The sequence below is a fragment of the Oncorhynchus nerka genome, linkage group LG14, assembly GCF_034236695.1.
Source record: "Oncorhynchus nerka isolate Pitt River linkage group LG14, Oner_Uvic_2.0, whole genome shotgun sequence".
Lineage (NCBI taxonomy): Eukaryota > Metazoa > Chordata > Actinopteri > Salmoniformes > Salmonidae > Oncorhynchus > Oncorhynchus nerka.
The window spans coordinates 96582710-96605135 of NC_088409.1; the positions used below are offsets into that span (position 1 = coordinate 96582710).

Sequence of the window (22426 nt, forward strand, 5' to 3'; positions counted from 1 at the left end):
GGGTTTGACCTCAGGTTAGGGTGTAGGGTTTGACCATAACCCATTTTTTTTATTTTTTTACTTAGATTCTTGGTTGAGATGGAGAGGTGAATCCATCTCCTTCAAATGTTGATATTTGGTTGCGTTGACAACCAAACACAATTCAACATCCCTTTTGAAATACAGTAAATGACCCATTAACTTGTTGACAAATTATTTGTTGGGATTCACGTCTCCAACTCATCCAAAAATAAAAGTTAAAGAATGCGATTTAGCCAGTGGCTCAGATGGAACTATCCAAGCAGTAGATATACATGCCCTTTTAAATGTTGACATCTGGTTGTGGTGTCAACTAAACACATTTCAATATGACTTTAAACACAGTAAATAGCCTAAAGTTAAGGCTCTTATTAAACTAACAACCTTAAAATATGGCCATGTAACTGTTATTCATTTTAAGGTTACTGTAACTGTAAATGTCTACTTATGTAGTAGTATATGTTCAAGATAACATTTCAAAGGTCGTAGGTCAGTGGAGATGTTCACAATCTGCTCAGAATCTCCAACAGCATTGATCACTTGCTCTATGTAGGTTTAATGTAATCTCAACCAGCTGCAATCCAGGTGATTTGGTTCTGCTATTGAATGAAGCACAGTGATAATGCATTCATACAGTAAATAAATCCTACAACTAAATTAAAACATTTTTATTCCCATTTCTACTTTGTTGTGCTTTTAAATGGTTGCAAGTGCAGTGATAACTCTTTTAGATGAGAACTAAACCCCCCCCAAAAAAATCAGACATGGTTTTTCCATTGGAATCTGGTTGTGCTTTCAGATGGTTGAAAACATAGTGATAACTCATAGTGATAACTCATAGTGATAACTCATAGTGATAACATAGTGATAACTCATAGTGATAGCCCATAGTGATAACTCAGTGATAACCCATAGTGAAAACAGTGATAACATAGTGATAACTCATAGTGATAACTCATAGTGATAACATAGTGATAACTCATAGTGATAGCCCATAGTGATAACTCAGTGATAACTCATAGTGAAAACATAGTGATAACTCATAGTGATAACTCATAGTGATAACTCATAGTGAAAACATAGTGATAACTCATAGTGATAACTCATAGTGATAACTCATAGTGATAACATAGTGATAACTCATAGTGATAGCCCATAGTGATAACTCAGTGATAACTCATAGTGAAAACATAGTGATAACTCATAGTGATAACCCATAGTGATAACCCATAGTGATAACTCATAGTGATAACTCATAGTGATAACTCATAGTGATAACTCATAGTGATAACTCAGTGATAACTCATAGTGATAACTCAGTGATAACTCATAGTGAAAACATGGTGATAACTCATAGTGATAACTCAGTGATAACTCATAGTGAAAACATAGTGATAACTCATAGTGATAACATAGTGAAAACATAGTGATAACTCATAGTGATAACATAGTGATAACATAGTGATAACATAGTGATAACTTATAGTGATAACTCATAGTGATAACTCATAGTGATAACTCATAGTGATAACATAGTGATAACTTATAGTGATAACTCATAGTGATAACTCATAGTGATAACATAGTGATAACTCATAGTGATAACATAGTGATAACTTATAGTGATAACTCATAGTGATAACTCATAGTGATAACATAGTGATAACTCATAGTGATAACATAGTGATAACTCATAGTGATAACTCATAGTGATAACTCATAGTGAAAACATGGTGATAACTCATAGTGAAAACATAGTGATAACTCATAGTGATAACATAGTGATAACTCATAGTGATAACATAGTGATAACTCATAGCGATAACTCATAGTGATAACTCATAGTGAAAACATAGTGAAAACATAGTGATAACTCATAGTGATAACTCATAGTGATAACTCATAGTGAAAACATAGTGATAACTCATAGTGAAAACATAGTGATAACTCATAGTGATAACTCATAGTGAAAACATAGTGATAACTCATAGTGATAACTCATAGTGATAACTCAGTGATAACTCATAGTGAAAACATAGTGCTAACTCATAGTGATAACTCGTAGTGATAACTCATAGTGATAACATAGTGATAACTCGTAGTGATAACTCATAGTGATAACTCATAGTGATAACCCATAGTGATAACTCATAGTGATAACTCATAGTGATAACTCATAGTGATAACATAGTGATAACTCATAGTGATAACATAGTGATAACTCATAGTGATAACATAGTGATACCTCATTGTATATTCAACAGGAAAATGTAGTTTGTTTGTTTATTTAGAGCAATACCTTGTTACTGTAATAACTACAGTATAAAGGACTACGTAATTAAATCCTATCCCAAAAACACATTGTTACTGTAATAACTACAGTATAAAGGACTACGTAATTAAATCCTATCCCAAAAACTCAGATCATTCCAAGAAAAATAAATAGAACGAGACTCCATATCTTTGTGTTGCCATGGTGTCATTGTGTTGCCGTGGTGTCTTTATGTTGCCATGGTGTCATTACGTTGCCGTGGTGACATTACGTTGCCGTGGTGTCTTTACGTTGCCGTGGTGTCATTACGTTGCCGTGGTGACATTGCGTTGCCATGGTGTCATTACATTGCCGTGGTGTCTTTACGTTGCCATGGTGTCATTATGTTGCCGTGGTGACATTACGTTGCCGTGGTGTCATTACGTTGCCATGGTGTCATTACGTTGCCATGGTGTCATTACAGATCCCAACATACTTCCTCTGTAGGTTGTGGTTCCACTATAAGTGCTGCGTTAGCTTTCACACAACAGAACTTTGCCTTTCCCTGCTGTGATGCTTACACTCCCTCCTCATGTTGGTATAGATGACCTCTGGCTCACGTTCATGACACGAAGACTCGCCTCTGTGGCGCGTGTTTATGACACAGTAATGACTCCAGATCCCAAGGGGGGAGGGGGTTAAGGGTGCACCCATCCTGCGCCCGGATGATGGGTAAGAGCTGATATAACCCTGGGTGAGAACAGAGAGGGAGAGAGGGTCATATCACGTCTGTGCCTTAACCAACCCCCCCTGAACTGAACATTCCATATCGGTCTGTACATATATCACCCCCATACACCCTACTGTACCGATACTCAGTGCAATTGCTCTTATCACAAGGAGCTAATTGGGTTAATTTTGGTCTCACTGAAGTGGCTAGATAAACAGTACTGAGTATGTGGGCAGATTCATTACAGAGGAATGTGTTTGGTTGAGCCCTTGATTGGTGCTTCTGTTTGTGGATGCTTATACCCCCCCACACACACACACACACACCTAAACCCTGCCTGTCCTATTTCAGACCATAAACCTCAACGGCTGCCAGTGGAACCAGTGTACAGTGGTTAAACCATGATATAGGGAAGCCAGAACCGTTTCAGCTCCTTTTGTTGTTGCAATGACTAGTTATTTATGACTGCTAGTTAGTTGTCCATTCTACATCATTAGGTTTGTGTGGCCAGATGTGTCTGTGGAATGGGGAACATTCCGGAACACTTCTGTTCTTGACATTCTATAACAGAACATTTTATTTACATGCTATACTCATAGACTAACGTTCCTCTGTGCATGTCATGTAGTTTACTCAGAGGTGACCAGATTATTATATAAATGGTGTCCTGAGTACCCCATTGACCAGATTATTATACAAGTGGTGTCCTGAGTACCCCATTGACCAGATTATTATACAAGTGGTGTCCTGAGTACCCCATTGACCAGATTATTATATAAATGGTGTCCTGAGTACCCCATTGACCAGATTATTATACAAGTGGTGTCCTGAGTACCCCATTGACCAGATTATTATATAAATGGTGTCCTGAGTACCCCATTGACCAGATTATTATATAAATGGTGTCCTGAGTACCCCATTGACCAGATTATTATTCAAGTGGTGTCCTGAGTACCCCATTGACCAGATTATTATATAAATGGTGTCCTGAGTACCCCATTGACCAGATTATTATATAAATGGTGTCCTGAGTACCCCATTGACCAGATTATTATTCAAGTGGTGTCCTGAGTACCCCATTGACCAGATTATTATATAAATGGTGTCCTGAGTACCCCATTGACCAGATTATTATTCAAGTGGTGTCCTGAGTACCCCATTGACCAGATTATTATATAAATGGTGTCCTGAGTACCCCATTGACCAGATTATTATACAAGTGGTGTCCTGAGTACCCCATTGACCAGATTATTATTCAAGTGGTGTCCTGAGTACCCCATTGACCAGATTATTATATAAATGGTGTCCTGAGTACCCCATTGACCAGATTATTATACAAGTGGTGTCCTGAGTACCCCATTGACCAGACTATTATACAAGTGGTGTCCTGAGTACCCCATTGACCAGATTATTATATAAATGGTGTCCTGAGTACCCCATTGACCAGATTATTATACAAATGGTGTCTCGATTACCCCATTGTGGGAACCAGTAGATTAGTTGATATGATCTTGACTTTCTCTCAAAACAATTAAATGCCAATAAAACCTATTGGATTCATTCATACCCCGCAGAATGTTGCCGTTGAAAGTCTGTGTGTGTGTGTGTGTGTGTTGGAGAGAAAGAGGGAAAGATGATGTTTAGTCTGCCTGAGTGTGATTTAATGAAGAAAATATTTAAGAATAGCTAATAAATTCCTGGATATTGTTTTACGGCTATTGTTCTTTTGTGTGTCTTTTGGCTTCCCAGTAGTGGTGGTATTAACCCACTGCCAGGAGAGGGTGTGTGTGTGTTTGTGTGTGTGTGTCTGTCATCTCTCTCCTCTCTCCTCTCTCCTCTCTCCTCTCTCTCTCGTTGCAGAGTGTATGAACTGCACCGGCTTCACTGACATGAACAGCAGACTGAAATACATCGAGTCCAAGGTAAGAAGGCATGACAGGGGAAAAGAGAACAGAGGACATGGAAGAAAGATGGCTGGTTGAAGATGATGACGACGATTAAGAAAATGATGATTATGATGGACTGAAGATTACATCAGTATATTTAATCTGAACCTGGCTCTTTTGTTATTCCAGATTAAACTGCTAGACGGGGCAGGTTCACCATCACCATCCTTCAACAACTCAACAGAAGTTTCCAGTGATAACGAGGTGTACACCCCTAACCCCACCCCCATAGGCCTTCCATCCTACCTGGAGCCAGGTAACACCCCTAACCCCACCCCCATAGGCCCTCCATCCTACCTGGAGCCAGGTAACACCCCTAACCCTCCCCCATAGGCCCTCCATCCTACCTGCAGCCAGGTAACACCCCTAACCCCACCCCCATAGGCCTTCCATCCTACCTGCAGTAAGGTAACACCCCGAACCCCCTCCCCCATAGGCCCTCCATCCTACCTGGAGCCAGATAACACCCCTAACCCCACCCCCATAGGCCCCCATCCTACCTGGAGCCAGGTAACACCCCTAACCCCTCCCCCATAGCCCCTCCATCCTACCTGCAGCCAGGTAACAACCCTAACCCCTCCCCCATAGCCCCTCCATCCTACCTGGAGCCAGGTAACACCCCTAACCCTCCTCCCCCATAGGCCCTCCATCCTACCTGCAGTAAGGTAACACCCTAACCCCTCCCCCATAGGCCCTCCATCCTACCTGGAGCCAGGTAACACCCTAACCCCACCCCCGTAGGCCCTCCATCCTACCTGGAGCCAGGTAACACCCCTAACCCCTCCCCCATAGGCCCTCCATCCTACCTGCAGTCAGGTAACACCCCTAACCCCACCCCCATAGGCCCTCCATCCTACCTGCAGTAAGGTAACACCCTTAACCCCTCCCCCATAGGCCCTCCATCCTACCTGCAGTCATAGCTGTATCACACAGCCATACATCACCTCTGGGGAGGTTACCTCTCAACATGGTAAACACATTGTTCTGGTTCTGGTCCATAGGAGGAAGAGGACCACCAGGGCCAATCGGATCACCAGGTATTCCAGGCCCAGCTGGCGAGGCAGGGGTTCCAGGACAGACCGGACTGACAGGTGATCCATCCTAATATTCCTCAGATGGGAATGCATGACATTCGTTCTGGTTGTTCAACATTGTCTTGCGTCAGAAGATTCCGCCTGCGAGCGTTGCGTAGGAATGACGGCGCCTGCGAGCGTTGCGTAGGAATGACGGCGCCTGCGAGCGTTGCGTAGGAATGACGGCGCCTGCGAGCGTTGCGTAGGAATGACGGCGCCTGCGAGCGTTGCGTAGGAATGACGGCGCCTGCGAGCGTTGCGTAGGAATGACGGCGCCTGACGTAAGACAATGCACGTTCAGGTCATTTATCTTCAATATCTGAATGCCTATTGTTGTGAGATGATATGTCCCCTCTGATTCCCAGGGCCAATGGGAGAGCGAGGAAGACCAGGAGAGATCGGTTTTCCAGGCCTCCCCGGACCTCCAGGCCCTCCAAGGCCACGTCACTCCTCTAACCAGCCGAGGGGTGACATGTTCGGGTTCGACGAGCAGGGTGAGTGGACCCCCCCCCCCACACACAACCACCATCATCACCATCTCAGCCTCAGTAGATGGTATTGTTTTCTATGAGCTCTTCCTGATTGGAACACTGGCCAAGGACCAATGAATGCAGAAAAAGGGCAGAGCTAGAAATACATACGGTGTAACTGAATATACGTTCATATCCGTGAAGGAGAAGCAACTGATTAGAACCACTGAGAGGGCCTCAGAGTATCTGTCCTCCTCAAAATAGCCGTGTTTGCTTCAGTCTGTAACAAAGACATTACATTAGTAGTTCAAATGCATCAGCTTGTTATTTACCAGGGTCAAAATGTCTCATGTACAGAATTACTACAACAGGAAATACTGGGTTGAATGAAGTTGATTGTTTCCTTGTGTGTCCACATTCATACTGCAGCTGCTAACCGCTACCATGTGTCTCTATGGCCACGCAGCTGCTAACCGCTACCTTGTGTCTCTATGGCCACACAGCTGCTAACCGCTACCTTGTGTCTCTATGGCCACACAGCTGCTAACCGCTACCATGTGTCTCTATGGCCACACAGCTGCTAACCGCTACCATGTGTCTCTATGGCCACACAGCTGCTAACCGCTACCATGTGTCTCTATGTCCACACAGCTGCTAACAGGTATCTCTATTTCACAGAAAACACCTATTCTAGACTTTAAACCGAAATATTATGTGATTAATTCATACCAGGACCGGTATCTAAATACAAACTGTTTTCCATGGATGAGTTGGTGATGGTGACTAGAATGGGTCAGACCAGGCAAACACAGGTTAATGTGCCATAGTTCAACACCGGGGGGCAGTGCAGGCTGACTGGGGTTACCAGTATTTGGCCAAACTGCAAAATCAAAAGGTTAATTTTAGGGTTAGGCATAAGGTTAGCAGTGTGGTTAAGATTAGGGTTAAGATTATGGTTAAGATTGGGGTTTAAGTTTAGTGTGGGTCTTGGTCTAGATCTGGGTCTGAGGAGAGGAGAGGAGAGGAGAGGAGAGGAGAGGAGAGGAGAGGAGAGGAGAGGAGAGGAGAGAGGCTGTTGGCTGTGTTAGCTGCTGGAGCCAGCTGGCTGTAAATCACAGCTCATTTGTAAACTGTCAGCACAGCAGTCTGGAAACTCAGAACCAGCCAGGAGCCAAATCCCAGGCCCGTATAGAGAGGGGATGGAGGCGAGGCTCTGCCACTCATAGGCCCTCCTGACGTGGCTAGAGGGAAACTGCAGCAGCAGCTGGAATTAGTTCCAGACGGCCGGATGATTTCACCAGTGCACTTTACCTTAGTTTTAGTTAAGTGTGCTGGCTGGGGTTGGGGATGTTTGGGTTAGTGCTCACGGTTAGGGTGAAGAGGAAGTGATTCGAGTTTAGACTAACACGGAAACATATATATACACACTTGCATACACACAGGACAGCACATACTAGACAGGACAACACATACTAGACAGGACAGCACATACTAGACAGGACAACACATACTAGACAACACATACTAGACAGGACAACACATACTAGACAGGACAACACATACTAGACAGGACAACACATACTAGACAGGACAACACATACTAGACAGGACAACACATACTAGGCAGGACAACACATACTAGACAGGACAACACATACACACAGGACAACACATACTAGACAGGACAGCACATACTAGACAGGACAGCACATACTAGACAGGACAACACATACTAGACAGGACAACACATACTAGACAGGACAACACATACTAGACAGGACAGCACATACTAGACAGGACAACACATACTAGACAGGACAACACATACTAGACAGGACAACACATACTAGACAGGACAACACATACTAGACAGGACAACACATATTAGACAGGAAAGCACATACTAGACAGGACAGCACATACTAGACAGGACAACACATACACACAGGACAACACATACTAGACAGGACAACACATACTAGACAGGACAACACATACTAGACAGGACAACACATACTAGACAGGACAGCACATACTAGACAGGACAACACATACTAGACAGGACAACACATACTAGACAGGACAACACATACTAGACAGGACAGCACATACTAGACAGGAAAGCACATACTAGACAGGACAGCACATACTAGACAGGACAACACATACACACAGGACAACACATACTAGACAGGACAACACATACTAGACAGGACAACACATACACACAGGACAGCACATACTAGACAGGACAACACATACTAGACAGGACAACACATACTAGACAGGACAACACATACTAGACAGGACAGCACATACTAGACAACACATACTAGACAGGACAGCACATACTAGACAGGACAGCACATACTAGACAGGACAGCACATACTAGACAGGTCAACACATACTAGGCAGATGCATATATTCATAGAAATGTACTTTAAAAGTACTTTACCCTAGCAGTTTGCCCAAGCAGTTTTCCCTAGCAGTTTGCCCTAGAAACACACACACACACACACACACACACACACACACACACACACACACACACACTACAAGGGGGAAGTGTTGGGTCAGAGGTCCTACAAACTTTAATGAAACACCATTGAGATTTTACAGCAAAGTGGTACAACAGTGGAGGCTCCTCAGAGGAGGAAGGGGAGGACCATCTTCCTCAGTGAATTTCATAGAAATAAAAATTGTAAACATTTAAAAAGTTATTCCTTTTTAGATAAAACTATACTAAATATATTCACGTCACCAAATAATTGATTAAAACACACTGTTTTGCAATTAAACTCTACAGTAGACTCAACAGCACCCTCTAGGGTAGCTGGAGTAGCTGGAGGACAGCTTGCTTCCGTCCTCCTCTGGGTACATTGATTTCAAATTAGAGTGTATCATGTAGTAGCCTAAACCTACCGCTGTTACATTGAGCTGGGTGAATGGAATATGAATGACAGTCATCCAATATGCTGTAATAGAAATTTAACATCACTGACCGCCTCTGTGGTACAACTTGGGTAAATACTGTATTTCTTGTTTGTGTTTTAATCAGAGGAAGCACCTCTTACTCCAGCTCTTCCTGAGTTCGTAGCCGGTCCACCTGGTCCACCTGGTCCCCTTGGACCCCCAGGTACAACTTCATTTCTGTGTGTATCTGTGTCCCTGTGTGTCCCTGCAGGTATGTGTCCCTGCAAGTGTGTGTCCCTGCAAGTGTGTGTCCCTCTAGGTGTGTCCCTGCAAGTGTGTGTCCCTGCAGGTGTGTGTGTGTGTCCCTGCAAGTGTGTGTCCCTCCAGGTGTGTGTCCCTGCAGGTGTGTGTCCCTGCAAGTGTGTGTCCCTCTAGGTGTGTCCCTGCAAGTGTGTGTCCCTGCAGGTGTGTGTCCCTGTGTGTCCCTGCAGGTGTGTGTCCCTGCAAGTGTGTGTCCCTGCAAGTGTGTGTCCCTGCAGGTGTGTGTCCGTGCAAGTGTGTGTCCCTGTGTGTCCCTGCAGGTGTGTGTCCCTGCAGGTGTGTGTCCCTGCAAGTGTGTGTCCCTGCAAGTGTTTGTCCCTGCAGGTGTGTGTCCGTGCAAGTGTGTGTCCCTGCAGGTGTGTGTCCCTGCAGGTGTGTGTCCCTGCAGGTGTGTGTCCCTGCAAGTGTGTGTCCCTGCAGGTGTGTGTCCCTGTGTGTCCCTGCAGGTGTGTGTCCCTGCAGGTGTGTGTCCCTGTGTGTCCCTGCAGGTGTGTGTCCCTGCAAGTGTGTGTCCCTGCAAGTGTGTGTCCCTGCAGGTGTGTGTCCGTGCAAGTGTGTGTCCCTGTGTGTCCCTGCAGGTGTGTGTCCCTGCAGGTGTGTGTCCCTCTAGGTGTGTGTCCCTCTAGGTGTGTGTCCCTGCAGGTGTGTGTCCGTGTGTGTCCCTGCAGGTGTGTGTCCGTGTGTGTCCCTGCAGGTGTGTGTCCCTCTAGGTGTGTGTCCCTCTAGGTGTGTGTCCCTGCAGGTGTGTGTCCCTGCAAGTGTGTGTCCCTCTAGGTGTGTGTCCCTGCAAGTGTGTGTCCCTGCAAGTGTGTGTCCCTGCAAGTGTGTGTCCCTGCAGGTGTGTGTCCCTATGTGTCCCTGCAGGTGTGTGTCCCTGCAGGTGTGTGTCCCTGCAAGTGTGTGTCCCTGTGTGTCCCTGCAGGTGTGTGTCCCTGCAAGTGTGTGTCCCTCCAGGTGTGTGTCCCTATGTGTCCCTGCAGGTGTGTGTCCCTGTGTGTCCCTGCAGGTGTGTGTCCCTGCTGGTGTGTGTCCCTGCAGGTGTGTGTCCCTGCAAGTGTGTCCCCCTGCAGGTGTGTGTTTGTATCAGTGTTTTTCTCTCTAAGAACTACAAGTACCATCAACACGAATATGTTCTGGAACTGTTTCTGTGACATCACAGGTCCCCCTGGACCAATCGGACCAGCAGGAGTTCCAGGTCTCCCAGGGCGAGACGTGAGTACCAAATAGTCTAATATAATGTCAGAGATGTTACTATGGTCACAGTCAGGACAACATTACATAGCAGAGATGTTACTATGGTCACGGTCAGGGTCAACATTACATAACAGAGATGTTACTATGGTCAAGGTCAACATTACATAGCAGAGATGTTACTATGGTCAAGGTCAACATTACATAGCAGAGATGTTACTATGGTCAAGGTCAGGGTGACATTACATAGCAGAGATGTTACTATGGTCAAGGTCAACATTACATAGCAGAGATGTTACTATGGTCAAGGTCAGGGCGACATTACATAGCAGAGATGTTACTATCGTCAAGGTCAACATTACATAGCAGAGATGTTACTATGGTCAAGGTCAGGTCAACATTACATAGCAGAGATGTTACTATCGTCAAGGTCAACATTACATAGCAGAGATGTTACTATGGTCAAGGTCAGGGTGACATTACATAGCAGAGATGTTACTATGGTCAAGGTCAACATTACATAGCAGAGATGTTACTATGGTCAAGGTCAGGGCGACATTACATAGCAGAGATGTTACTATGGTCAAGGTCAACATTACATAGCAGAGATGTTACTATGGTCACGGTCAACATTACATAGCAGAGATTTTACTATGGTCAAGGTCAGGGTGACATTACATAGCAGAGATGTTACTATGGTCAAGGTCAACATTACATAGCAGAGATGTTACTATGGTCAAGGCCAGGGTGACATTACATAGCAGAGATGTTACTATGGTCAAGGCCAGGGCGACATTACATAGCAGAGATGTTACTATGGTCAAGGTCAGGGCGACATTACATAGCAGAGATGTTACTATGGTCAAGGTCAACATTACATAGCAGAGATGTTACTATGGTCACGGTCAACATTACATAGCAGAGATTTTACTATGGTCAAGGTCAGGGTGACATTACATAGCAGAGATGTTACTATGGTCACAGTCAGGTCAACATTACATAGCAGAGATGTTACTATGGTCAAGGTCAACATTACATAGCAGAGATGTTACTATGGTCACGGTCAGGTCAAAATTACATAGCAGAGATGTTACTATGGTTACAGTCAGGGTGACATTACATAGCAGAGATGTTACTATGGTCAAGGTCAACATTACATAGCAGAGATGTTACTATGGTCACGGTCAGGTCAACATTACATAGCAGAGATGTTACTATGGTTACGGTCAGGACAACATTACATAGCAGAGATGTTACTATGGTTACGGTCAGGTCAACATTACATAGCAGAGATGTTACTATGGTCACAGTCAGGACAACATTACATAGCAGAGATGTTACTATGGTCACGGTCAACATTACATAGCAGAGATGTTACTATGGTCAAGGTCAACATTACATAGCAGAGATGTTACTATGGTCAAGGTCAGGGTGACATTACATAGCAGAGATGTTACTATGGTCAAGGTCAACATTACATAGCAGAGATTTTACTATGGTCAAGGTCAGGGTGACATTACATAGCAGAGATGTTACTATGGTCAAGGTCAACATTACATAGCAGAGATGTTACTATGGTCAAGGTCAACATTACATAGCAGAGATGTTACTATGGTCACGGTCAGGTCAACATTACATAGCAGAGATGTTACTATGGTCACGGTCAGGTCAACATTACATAGCAGAGATGTTACTATGGTTACGGTCAGGGTGACATTACATAACAGAGATGTTACTATGGTCAAGGTCAACATTACATAGCAGAGATGTTACTATGGTCAAGGTCAACATTACATAGCAGAGATGTTACTATGGTTACGGTCAGGTCGACATTACATAGCAGAGATGTTACTATGGTCAAGGTCAACATTACATAGTAGAGATGCTACTATGGTCAAGGTCAGGTCAACATTACATAGCAGAGATGTTACTATGGTCAAGGTCAACATTACATAGCAGAGATGTTACTATGGTCAAGGTCAACATTACATAGTAGAGATGCTACTATGGTCAAGGTCAACATTACATAGCAGAGATGTTACTATGGTCAAGGTCAGGGCAGTGTGAGGGAGATGTCTGATACCTCTTCCTGTTTGTGTGTTTCAGGCAGAGGGAGGCCTCCAAGGCACGGCTGGGGACCCAGGGTCTAAAGGAGACACAGGGGAGAGGGTGAGGCAAAAATATTCCCCCTAATGTTCTCATTAGAAAACACTGGACTGCTTTAGAAGGAATGTGTTCCCCCTAATGTTCTCATTAGAAAACACTGGACTGCTTTAGAAGGAATGTGTTCCCCCTAATGTTCTCATTAGAAAACACTGGACTGCTTTAGAAGGAATGTGTTCCCCCTAATGTTCTCATTAGACAACACTGGACTGCTTTAGAAGGAATGTGTTCCCCCTAATGTTCTCATTAGACAACACTGGACTGCTTTAGAAGGAATGTGTTCCCCCTAATGTTCTCATTAGACAACACTGGACTGCTTTAGAAGGAATGTGTTCCCCCTAATGTTCTCATTAGAAAACACTGGACTGCTTTAGAAGGAATGTGTTCCCCCTAATGTTCTCATTAGAAAACACTGGACTGCTTTAGAAGGAATGTGTTCCCCCTAATGTTCTCATTAGAAAACACTGGACTGCTTTAGAAGGAATGTGTTCCCCCTAATGTTCTCATTAGAAAACACTGGACTGCTTTAGAAGGAATGTGTTCCCCCTAATGTTCTCATTAGACAACACTGGACTGCTTTAGAAGGAATGTGTTCCCCCTAATGTTCTCATTAGAAAACACTGGACTGCTTTAGAAGGAATGTGTTCCCCCTAATGTTCTCATTAGACAACACTGGACTGCTTTAGAAGGAATGTGTTCCCCCTAATGTTCTCATTAGAAAACACTGGACTGCTTTAGAAGGAATGTGTTCCCCCTAATGTTCTCATTAGAAAACACTGGACTGCTTTAGAAGGAATGTGTTATGAAAGTGTATTGCAACACTGTCTCCGTTCCATTGTGTTTTGATCAGGAGGGAGACAGGATCTCTTTTAAAGACTGTTTTGACCAGGGAGACAGGATCTCTTTTAAAGACTGTTTTGACCAGGGAGACAGGATCTCTTTTAAAGACTGTTTTGACCAGGGAGACAGGATCTCTTTTAAAGACTGTTTTGACCAGGGAGACAGGATCTCTTTTAAAGACTGTTTTAACCAGGGAGACAGGATCTCTTTTAAAGACTGTTTTGACCAGGGAGACAGGATCTCTTTTAAAGACTGTTTTGACCAGGGAGACAGGATCTCTTTTAAAGACTGTTTTGATCAGGAGGGAGACAGGATCTCTTTTAAAGACTGTTTTGACCAGGGAGACAGGATCTCTTTTAACAACTGTTTTGATCAGGAGGGAGACAGGATCTCTTTTAAAGACTGTTTTGACCAGGGAGACAGGATCTCTTTTAAAGACTGTTTTGACCAGGGAGACAGGATCTCTTTTAAAGACTGTTTTGACCAGGGAGACAGGATCTCTTTTAAAGACTGTTTTGACCAGGGAGACAGGATCTCTTTTAAAGACTGTTTTGACCAGGGAGACAGGATCTCTTTTAAAGACTGTTTTGACCAGGGAGACAGGATCTCTTTTAAAGACTGTTTTGATCAGGAGGGAGACAGGATCTCTTTTAAAGACTGTTTTGACCAGGGAGACAGGATCTCTTTTAACGACTGTTTTGATCAGGAGGGAGACAGGATCTCTTTTAAAGACTGTTTTGACCAGGGAGACAGGATCTCTTTTAAAGACTGTTTTGATCAGGAGGGAGACAGGATCTCTTTTAAAGACTGTTTTGACCAGGGAGACAGGATCTCTTTTAACAACTGTTTTGATCAGGAGGGAGACAGGATCTCTTTTAAAGACTGTTTTGACCAGGGAGACAGGATCTCTTTTAAAGACTGTTTTGACCAGGGAGACAGGATCTCTTTTAAAGACTGTTTTGACCAGGGAGACAGGATCTCTTTTAAAGACTGTTTTGACCAGGGAGACAGGATCTCTTTTAAAGACTGTTTTGACCAGGGTGACAGGATCTCTTTTAAAGACTGTTTTGACCAGGGAGACAGGATCTCTTTTAAAGACTGTTTTGATCAGGAGGGAGACAGGATCTCTTTTAAAGACTGTTTTGACCAGGGAGACAGGATCTCTTTTAACGACTGTTTTGATCAGGAGGGAGACAGGATCTCTTTTAAAGACTGTTTTGACCAGGGAGACAGGATCTCTTTTAAAGACTGTTTTGACCAGGGAGACAGGATCTCTTTTAAAGACTGTTTTGATCAGGAGGGAGACAGGATCTCTTTTAAAGACTGTTTTGACCAGGGAGACAGGATCTCTTTTAACAACTGTTTTGATCAGGAGGGAGAAAGGATCTCTTTTAAAGACTGTTTTGACCAGGGAGACAGGATCTCTTTTAAAGACTGTTTTGATCAGGAGGGAGACAGGATCTCTTTTAAAGACTGTTTTGACCAGGGAGACAGGATCTCTTTTAACGACTGTTTTGATCAGGAGGGAGACAGGATCTCTTTTAAAGACTGTTTTGACCAGGGAGACAGGATCTCTTTTAAAGACTGTTTTGACCAGGGAGACAGGATCTCTTTTAAAGACTGTTTTGACCAGGGAGACAGGATCTCTTTTAAAGACTGTTTTGATCAGGAGGGAGACAGGATCTCTTTTAAAGACTGTTTTGACCAGGGAGACAGGATCTCTTTTAACGACTGTTTTGATCAGGAGGGAGACAGGATCTCTTTTAAAGACTGTTTTGACCAGGGAGACAGGATCTCTTTTAAAGACTGTTTTGACCAGGGAGACAGGATCTCTTTTAAATACTGTTTTGACCAGGGAGACAGGATCTCTTTTAAAGACTGTTTTGACCAGGGAGACAGGATCTCTTTTAAAGACTGTTTTGACCAGGGAGACAGGATCTCTTTTAAAGACTGTTTTGATCAGGAGGGAGACAGGATCTCTTTTAAAGACTGTTTTGACCAGGGAGACAGGATCTCTTTTAACGACTGTTTTGATCAGGAGGGAGACAGGATCTCTTTTAAAGACTGTTTTGACCAGGGAGACAGGATCTCTTTTAAAGACTGTTTTGACCAGGGAGACAGGATCTCTTTTAAAGACTGTTTTGACCAGGGAGACAGGATCTCTTTTAAAGACCTTGTGTTCAAATTCTAAGTCTGCTTCCCAAACGGAGGACACTAATTTTGACCAGGGAACATTTGCGACACATCCATACGTCAGACCTCACTGATCACAAAAGTAAACTTCTCATTCAGCCATGATTAATCAGTGTGTGGCCCTGGTTAGACCTCACCGATCACAAAAGTAAACTTCTCATTCAGCCATGATTAATCAGTGTGTGGCCCTGGTTAGACCTCACTGATCACAAAAGTAAACTTCTCATTCAGCCATGATTAATCAGTGTGTGGCCCTGGTTAGACCTCACTGATCACAACAAGGGGGGAGGGTTCTATGATAACATAGGGATATTGTTTTAAGATGTTCATACCAAGAATCATTTATCTATTTTATTTAGAATTTTTTTAAACCCCTTAAGGTGTCAACAACAACAACAAAACATGATTGAAACATTTGAATTTGTTAATGCTATTAGCCAATAGAAACACATTGAATAACAGATTGGAACAAATGGAACAAAATATAGTCCAAAACAAAATCAAAAGGAAGTTTTTTTCTGAAGTGTCTGTCCTATATCGGATAGATATAAGACATTTATTTATCCCCTTATTTTAGACATTATACTGTCTCCGTATATTGTATACAGTGCCTTGCGAAAGTATTCGGCCCCCTTGAACTTTGCGACCTTTTGCCACATTTCAGGCTTCAAACATAAAGATATAAAACTGTATTTTTTTGTGAAGAATCAACAACAAGTGGGACATAATCATGAAGTGGAACGACATTTATTGGATATTTCAAACTTTTTTAACAAATCAAAAACTGAAAAATTGGGCGTGCAAAATTATTCAGCCCCTTTACTTTCAGTGCAGCAAACTCTCTCCAGAAGTTCAGTGAGGATCTCTGAATGATCCAATGTTGACCTAAATGACTAATGATGATAAATACAATCCACCTGTGTGTAATCAAGTCTCCGTATAAATGCACCTGCACTGTGATAGTCTCAGAGGTCCGTTAAAAGTGCAGAGAGCATCATGAAGAACAAGGAACACACCAGGCAGGTCCGAGATACTGTTGTGAAGAAGTTTAAAGCCGGATTTGGATACAAAAAGATTTCCCAAGCTTTAAACATCCCAAGGAGCACTGTGCAAGCGATAATATTGAAATGGAAGGAGTATCAGACCACTGCAAATCTACCAAGACCTGGCCGTCCCTCTAAACTTTCAGCTCATACAAGGAGAAGACTGATCAGAGATGCAGCCAAGAGGCCCATGACCACTCTGGATGAACTGCAGAGATCTACAGCTGAGGTGGGAGACTCTGTCCATAGGACAACAATCAGTCGTATATTGCACAAATCTGGCCTTTATGGAAGAGTGGCAAGAAGAAAGCCATTTCTTAAAGATATCCATAAAAAGTGTCGTTTAAAGTTTGCCACAAGCCACCTGGGAGACACACCAAACATGTGGAAGAAGGTGCTCTGGTCAGATGAAACCAAAATTGAACTTTTTGGCAACAATGCAAAACGTTATGTTTGGCGTAAAAGCAACACAGCTCATCACCCTGAACACACCATCCCCACTGTCAAACATGGTGGTGGCAGCATCATGGTTTGGGCCTGCTTTTCTTCAGCAGGGACAGGGAAGATGGTTAAAATTGATGGGAAGATGGATGGAGCCAAATACAGGACCATTCTGGAAGAAAACCTGATGGAGTCTGCAAAAGACCTGAGACTGGGATGGAGATTTGTCTTCCAACAAGACAATGATCCAAAACATAAAGCGAAATCTACAATGGAATCGTTCAAAAATAAACATATCCAGGTGTTAGAATGGCCAAGTCAAAGTCCAGACCTGAATCCAATCGAGAATCTGTGGAAAGAACTGAAAACTGCTGTTCACAAATGCTCTCCATCCAACCTCACTGAGCTCGAGCTGTTTTGCAAGGAGGAATGGGAAAAAAAATCAGTCTCTCGATGTGCAAAACTGATAGAGACATACCCCAAGCGACTTACAGCTGTAATCGCAGCAAAAGGTGGCGCTACAAAGTATTAACTTAAGGGGGAGGAATAATTTTGCACACCCAATTTTTCAGTTTTTGATTTGTTAAAAAAGTTTGAAATATCCAATAAATGTCTTTCCACTTCATGATTGTGTCCCACTTGTTGTTGATTCTTCACAAAAAAAATACAGTTTTATATCTTTATGTTTGAAGCCTGAAATGTGGCAAAGGGGGCCGAATACTTTCGCAAGGCACTGTACTTCCTTTCTTTTTTTAAAACTGGTACTTAAGGTCCCTTTAAGATTATTTTTGTGAGTATTGTGGGCATCCTAGCAAAATAGAGAACACCATGGTGTTCGTGAGACTCTCATCTTTCAATAGATTGGTCATAATAGTTTTTTAGGCCAAACCGACCGGACACTGCAGATGTTTTCGTGAGAAGATTGAAAAACATTTTTGGGGGGGTGTCTCATGGTCTGACAAACACCGCTCTAGCTCTGTCACCATTCAGAGGACGTGGTGGATTGAGATGGAGCCCACGGAGGGGGAAAAAAACAACAGATATCTCTAGCTTAAACAGACGGATTTTGATTAATTAGATTTCCCCAGGGTCGCAGAAATTGTAGGCCAACGGTTAATCAGCATATGGCCCTGGTCCGACCTCACAAATCACAACAGTAAAGTTCTCATTCAGCCATAATTAATCAGCCCGTGGCCCTGGTCAGACCTCACTGATCGCAACAATAAAGTTCCAATTCGGCCATGATGTTAAACCTAATCCCCTTCATCTGCTGTTATTAAGGAACAGAGGGTTAACCCGTACATGACCAGGTAGACCCGTTGGTGAGAACATCAAACAGACCAGTCATTGCGGCCAACCTCAGTGGTGTGCTGATTCTTCCTGTGACACCGCCCTCCAGTTTCTGCTTGCACTGCGAGAATGTGATGAGCGATTAGACCGGGATGTTATGAATCTAAAGATGTTTTTTTTGGGGGGGGGGGGGGAGTAGGTCTTCTAATCTGTGTTCTCCTCTCTCTCTCTCACCAGGGACCTCCAGGATTAACAGGGGAGCATGGCCAGCCTGTGAGTATGGAAAGGCTGTTCACACACAAAGCAAAACGCCAGGGTTTTCATGTTAACTTTTGGCTGATAAAAAAATATATATAATAATGAAAAGTTGATAAATAAAACTGTTGCCGGCCAAAATGACCGGGATTTTAAAAATCCCATTGCAAAATAATGCTTTTTAGTCATTGATGGGAATACCAGTCTATGGAAATACATTTTCCCATCATGCCTTATCAGTCTATAGGTTAATTTGTATAATTTAGTGGAATTAAATTGGCCTGTGTGTAGTCATCATATATCTTATTTATTCCAACACAACTATCACAGCACCCAGAGCCTGTTCTTAGAGAGGTTTCTCATGCTGCTCCACGGGCAGGTTGCTGCTGGAGGAAAACATGGTCTTTTAGAACCCCATTCTTTTAGAACCCCATTCTTTTAGAACCCCATTCTTTTAGAACCCCATTCATTGTGTAACAATTCTAAATGCAAATCGGGTGTTAAAAAAACAGTTTTGGTGCACGATTAAAAAAAGCTGCTATTGTTTTTTTTCTCTCAACTGGTAATTGAAGCGGTCCTCCCGTTCACCTTTCACCTGCAACAGGCTATCAGCCAAGCAACAGGCTATCAGCCAAGCAACAGGCTATCAGCCAAGCAACAGGCTATCAGCCAGGCAACAGGCTATCAGCCAGGCAACAGGCTATCAGCCAGGCAACCCACCACTTTACAATGCGAGCTGGAGGCCGTATGCATTTTGAAAACATACTTAATAGTTTTAAACGTGAATGTTTTATTTCATATTATGAGGCACGTCTTACCTTGCTTCAAAGTAGCCTATAGGCAAAACCCAACCATGGAAAACGTGGAGGCAATTATGTTATTAAGAATCCAAAGGCAGCGAGTTTGGGGAAGCCTACAATTTATCCTCTCATTTCTACCATTCTATTCCTTATCATTTTCATGAAACAGTTTCATTTCAATACATGAGACATGGAAGATACACTCCCGCAAAGACGGAATAGTAGGATTCAATCTTCGTCCTGTATTGACACTTTTCCTGTTTGATGGTTCGTCTGAGGGAATAGTAGGATTCAATCTTCGTCCTGTATTGACACTTTTCCTGTTTGATGGTTCGTCTGAGGGAATAGTAGGATTCAATCTTCGTCCTGTATTGACACTTTTCCTGTTTGATGGTTCGTCTGAGGGAATAGTAGGATTCAATCTTCGTCCTGTATTGACACTTTTCCTGTTTGATGGTTCGTCTGAGGGAATAGTAGGATTCAATCTTCGTCCTGTATTGACACTTTTCCTGTTTGATGGTTCGTCTGAGGGAATAGTAGGATTCAATCTTCGTCCTGTATTGACACTTTTCCTGTTTGATGGTTCGTCTGAGGGAAAAGTAGGATTCAATCTTCGTCCTGTATTGACACTTTTCCTGTTTGATGGTTCGTCTGGGGGAATAGTAGGATTCAATCTTCGTCCTGTATTGACACTTTTCCTGTTTGATGGTTCGTCTGAGGGAATAGTAGGATTCAATCTTCGTCCTGTATTGACACTTTTCCTGTTTGATGGTTCGTCTGAGGGCATAGCGGGATTGCTTATAAGCGTCCGGATTAGTGTCCTGCTCCTTGAGAGCGGCAGCTCTACCCTTTAGCTCGGTGCGGATGTTGCCTGTAATCCATGGCTTCTGGTTGGGATACAGGATGTGCAAGTAGAAATACTGGTGTGCAAAAGAGCAGAAAAACAACACAAATATGGGGATGAGGTTGGTAGTTGGTTGGATGGGCTGTTTACAGATGGGCTGTGTACAGCTGCAGCGATCGGTAAGCTGCTCTGACAGCTGATGTTCAGTGATTTTTGCAAGTGGTTTTGAAATGATAATGAATGTGTCACTGTGTTTACAGGGGCAGTCTGGGCAGAAGGGGGAGCCAGGAGAGGGTTTACCTGAGGTATGCACTGCATTGTGTATTTATGCTTATTTGTCTCTGTCTGTCTCTCAGAGGGGGGAACTGAGGGAGTGTCTCTGCCTGTCTCTCAGAGGGGGGAACTGAGGGAGTGTCTCTGTCTGTCTCTCAGGGGGGAACTGAGGGAGTGTCTCTGTCTGTCTGTCAGGGGGGAACTGAGGGAGTGTCTGTCTCTGTCTGTCTCTCAGAGGGGAACTGAGGGAGTGTCTCTGTCTGTCTCTCAGGGGGGAACTGAGGGAGTGTCTCTGTCTGTCTCTCAGGGGGGAACTGAGGGAGCGTCTCTGTCTGTCTCTCAGGGGGGAACTGAGGGAGTGTCTCTGTCTGTCTCTCAGGGGGAACTGAGGGAGTGTCTGTCTCTGTCTGTCTCTCAGGGGGAACTGAGGGAGTGTCTGTCTCTGTCTGTCTCTCAGGGGGAACTGAGGGAGTGTCTCTGTCTGTCTCTCAGGGGGAACTGAGGGAGTGTCTCTGTCTGTCTCTCAGGGGGAACTGAGGGAGTGTCTGTCTCTGTCTGTCTCTCAGAGGGGAACTGAGGGAGTGTCTCTGTCTGTCTCTCAGGGGGAACTGAGGGAGTGTCTCTGTCTGTCTCTCAGGGGGAACTGAGGGAGTGTCTCTGTCTGTCTCTCAGGGGGAACTGAGGGAGTGTCTCTGTCTGTCTCTCAGGGGGAACTGAGGGAGTGTCTGTCTCTGTCTGTCTCTCAGGGGGAATTGAGGGAGTGTCTCTGTCTGTCTCTCAGAGGGGGGAACTGAGGGAGTGTCTCTGTCTGTCTCTCAGGGGGGAACTGAGGGAGTGTCTCTGTCTGTCTCTCAGGGGGGAACTGAGGGAGTGTCTGTCTCTGTCTGTCTCTCAGGGGGGAACTGAGGGAGTGTCTGTCTCTGTCTGTCTCTCAGGGGGGAACTGAGGGAGTGTCTCTGTCTGGCTCTCAGGGGGGAACTGAGGGAGTGTCTGTCTCTGTCTGTCTCTCAGAGGGGAACTGAGGGAGTGTCTCTGTCTGTCTCTCAGGGGGGAACTGAGGGAGTGTCTCTGTCTGTCTCTCAGAGGGGGGAACTGAGGGAGTGTCTCTGTCTGTCTCTCAGGGGGAAACTGAGGGAGTGTCTCTGTCTGTCTCTCAGGGAGGAACTGAGGGAGTGTCTGTCTCTGTCTGTCTCTCAGAGGGGAACTGAGGGAGTGTCTCTGTCTGTCTCTCAGGGGGGAACTGAGGGAGTGTCTCTGTCTGTCTCTCAGGGGGGAACTGAGGGAGTGTCTCTGTCTGTCTCTCAGGGGGAACTGAGGGAGTGTCTGTCTCTGTCTGTCTCTCAAGGGGGAACTGAGGGAGTGTCTCTGTC

General features: G+C 44.1%; 1 protein-coding gene across 2 annotated transcripts in view; it reads left to right on the plus strand.

Moving 5' to 3' along the window:
- The window catches only part of LOC115126090 (collagen alpha-1(XXVI) chain-like), a 59275-nt gene that overhangs the window by 23454 nt on the left and 13395 nt on the right, over positions 1 to 22426 (plus strand). For both annotated transcript variants that reach the window (XM_065000583.1, XM_065000584.1), the window contains exons 4-12: positions 4860 to 4921; positions 5075 to 5201; positions 5947 to 6036; positions 6384 to 6512; positions 9548 to 9625; positions 10883 to 10935; positions 13021 to 13083; positions 19122 to 19157; positions 21044 to 21088. In XM_065000583.1, coding sequence (XP_064856655.1) covers positions 4860 to 4921; positions 5075 to 5201; positions 5947 to 6036; positions 6384 to 6512; positions 9548 to 9625; positions 10883 to 10935; positions 13021 to 13083; positions 19122 to 19157; positions 21044 to 21088 — 683 coding nt within the window. The remainder of the gene's footprint in view (positions 1 to 4859; positions 4922 to 5074; positions 5202 to 5946; positions 6037 to 6383; positions 6513 to 9547; positions 9626 to 10882; positions 10936 to 13020; positions 13084 to 19121; positions 19158 to 21043; positions 21089 to 22426) is intronic.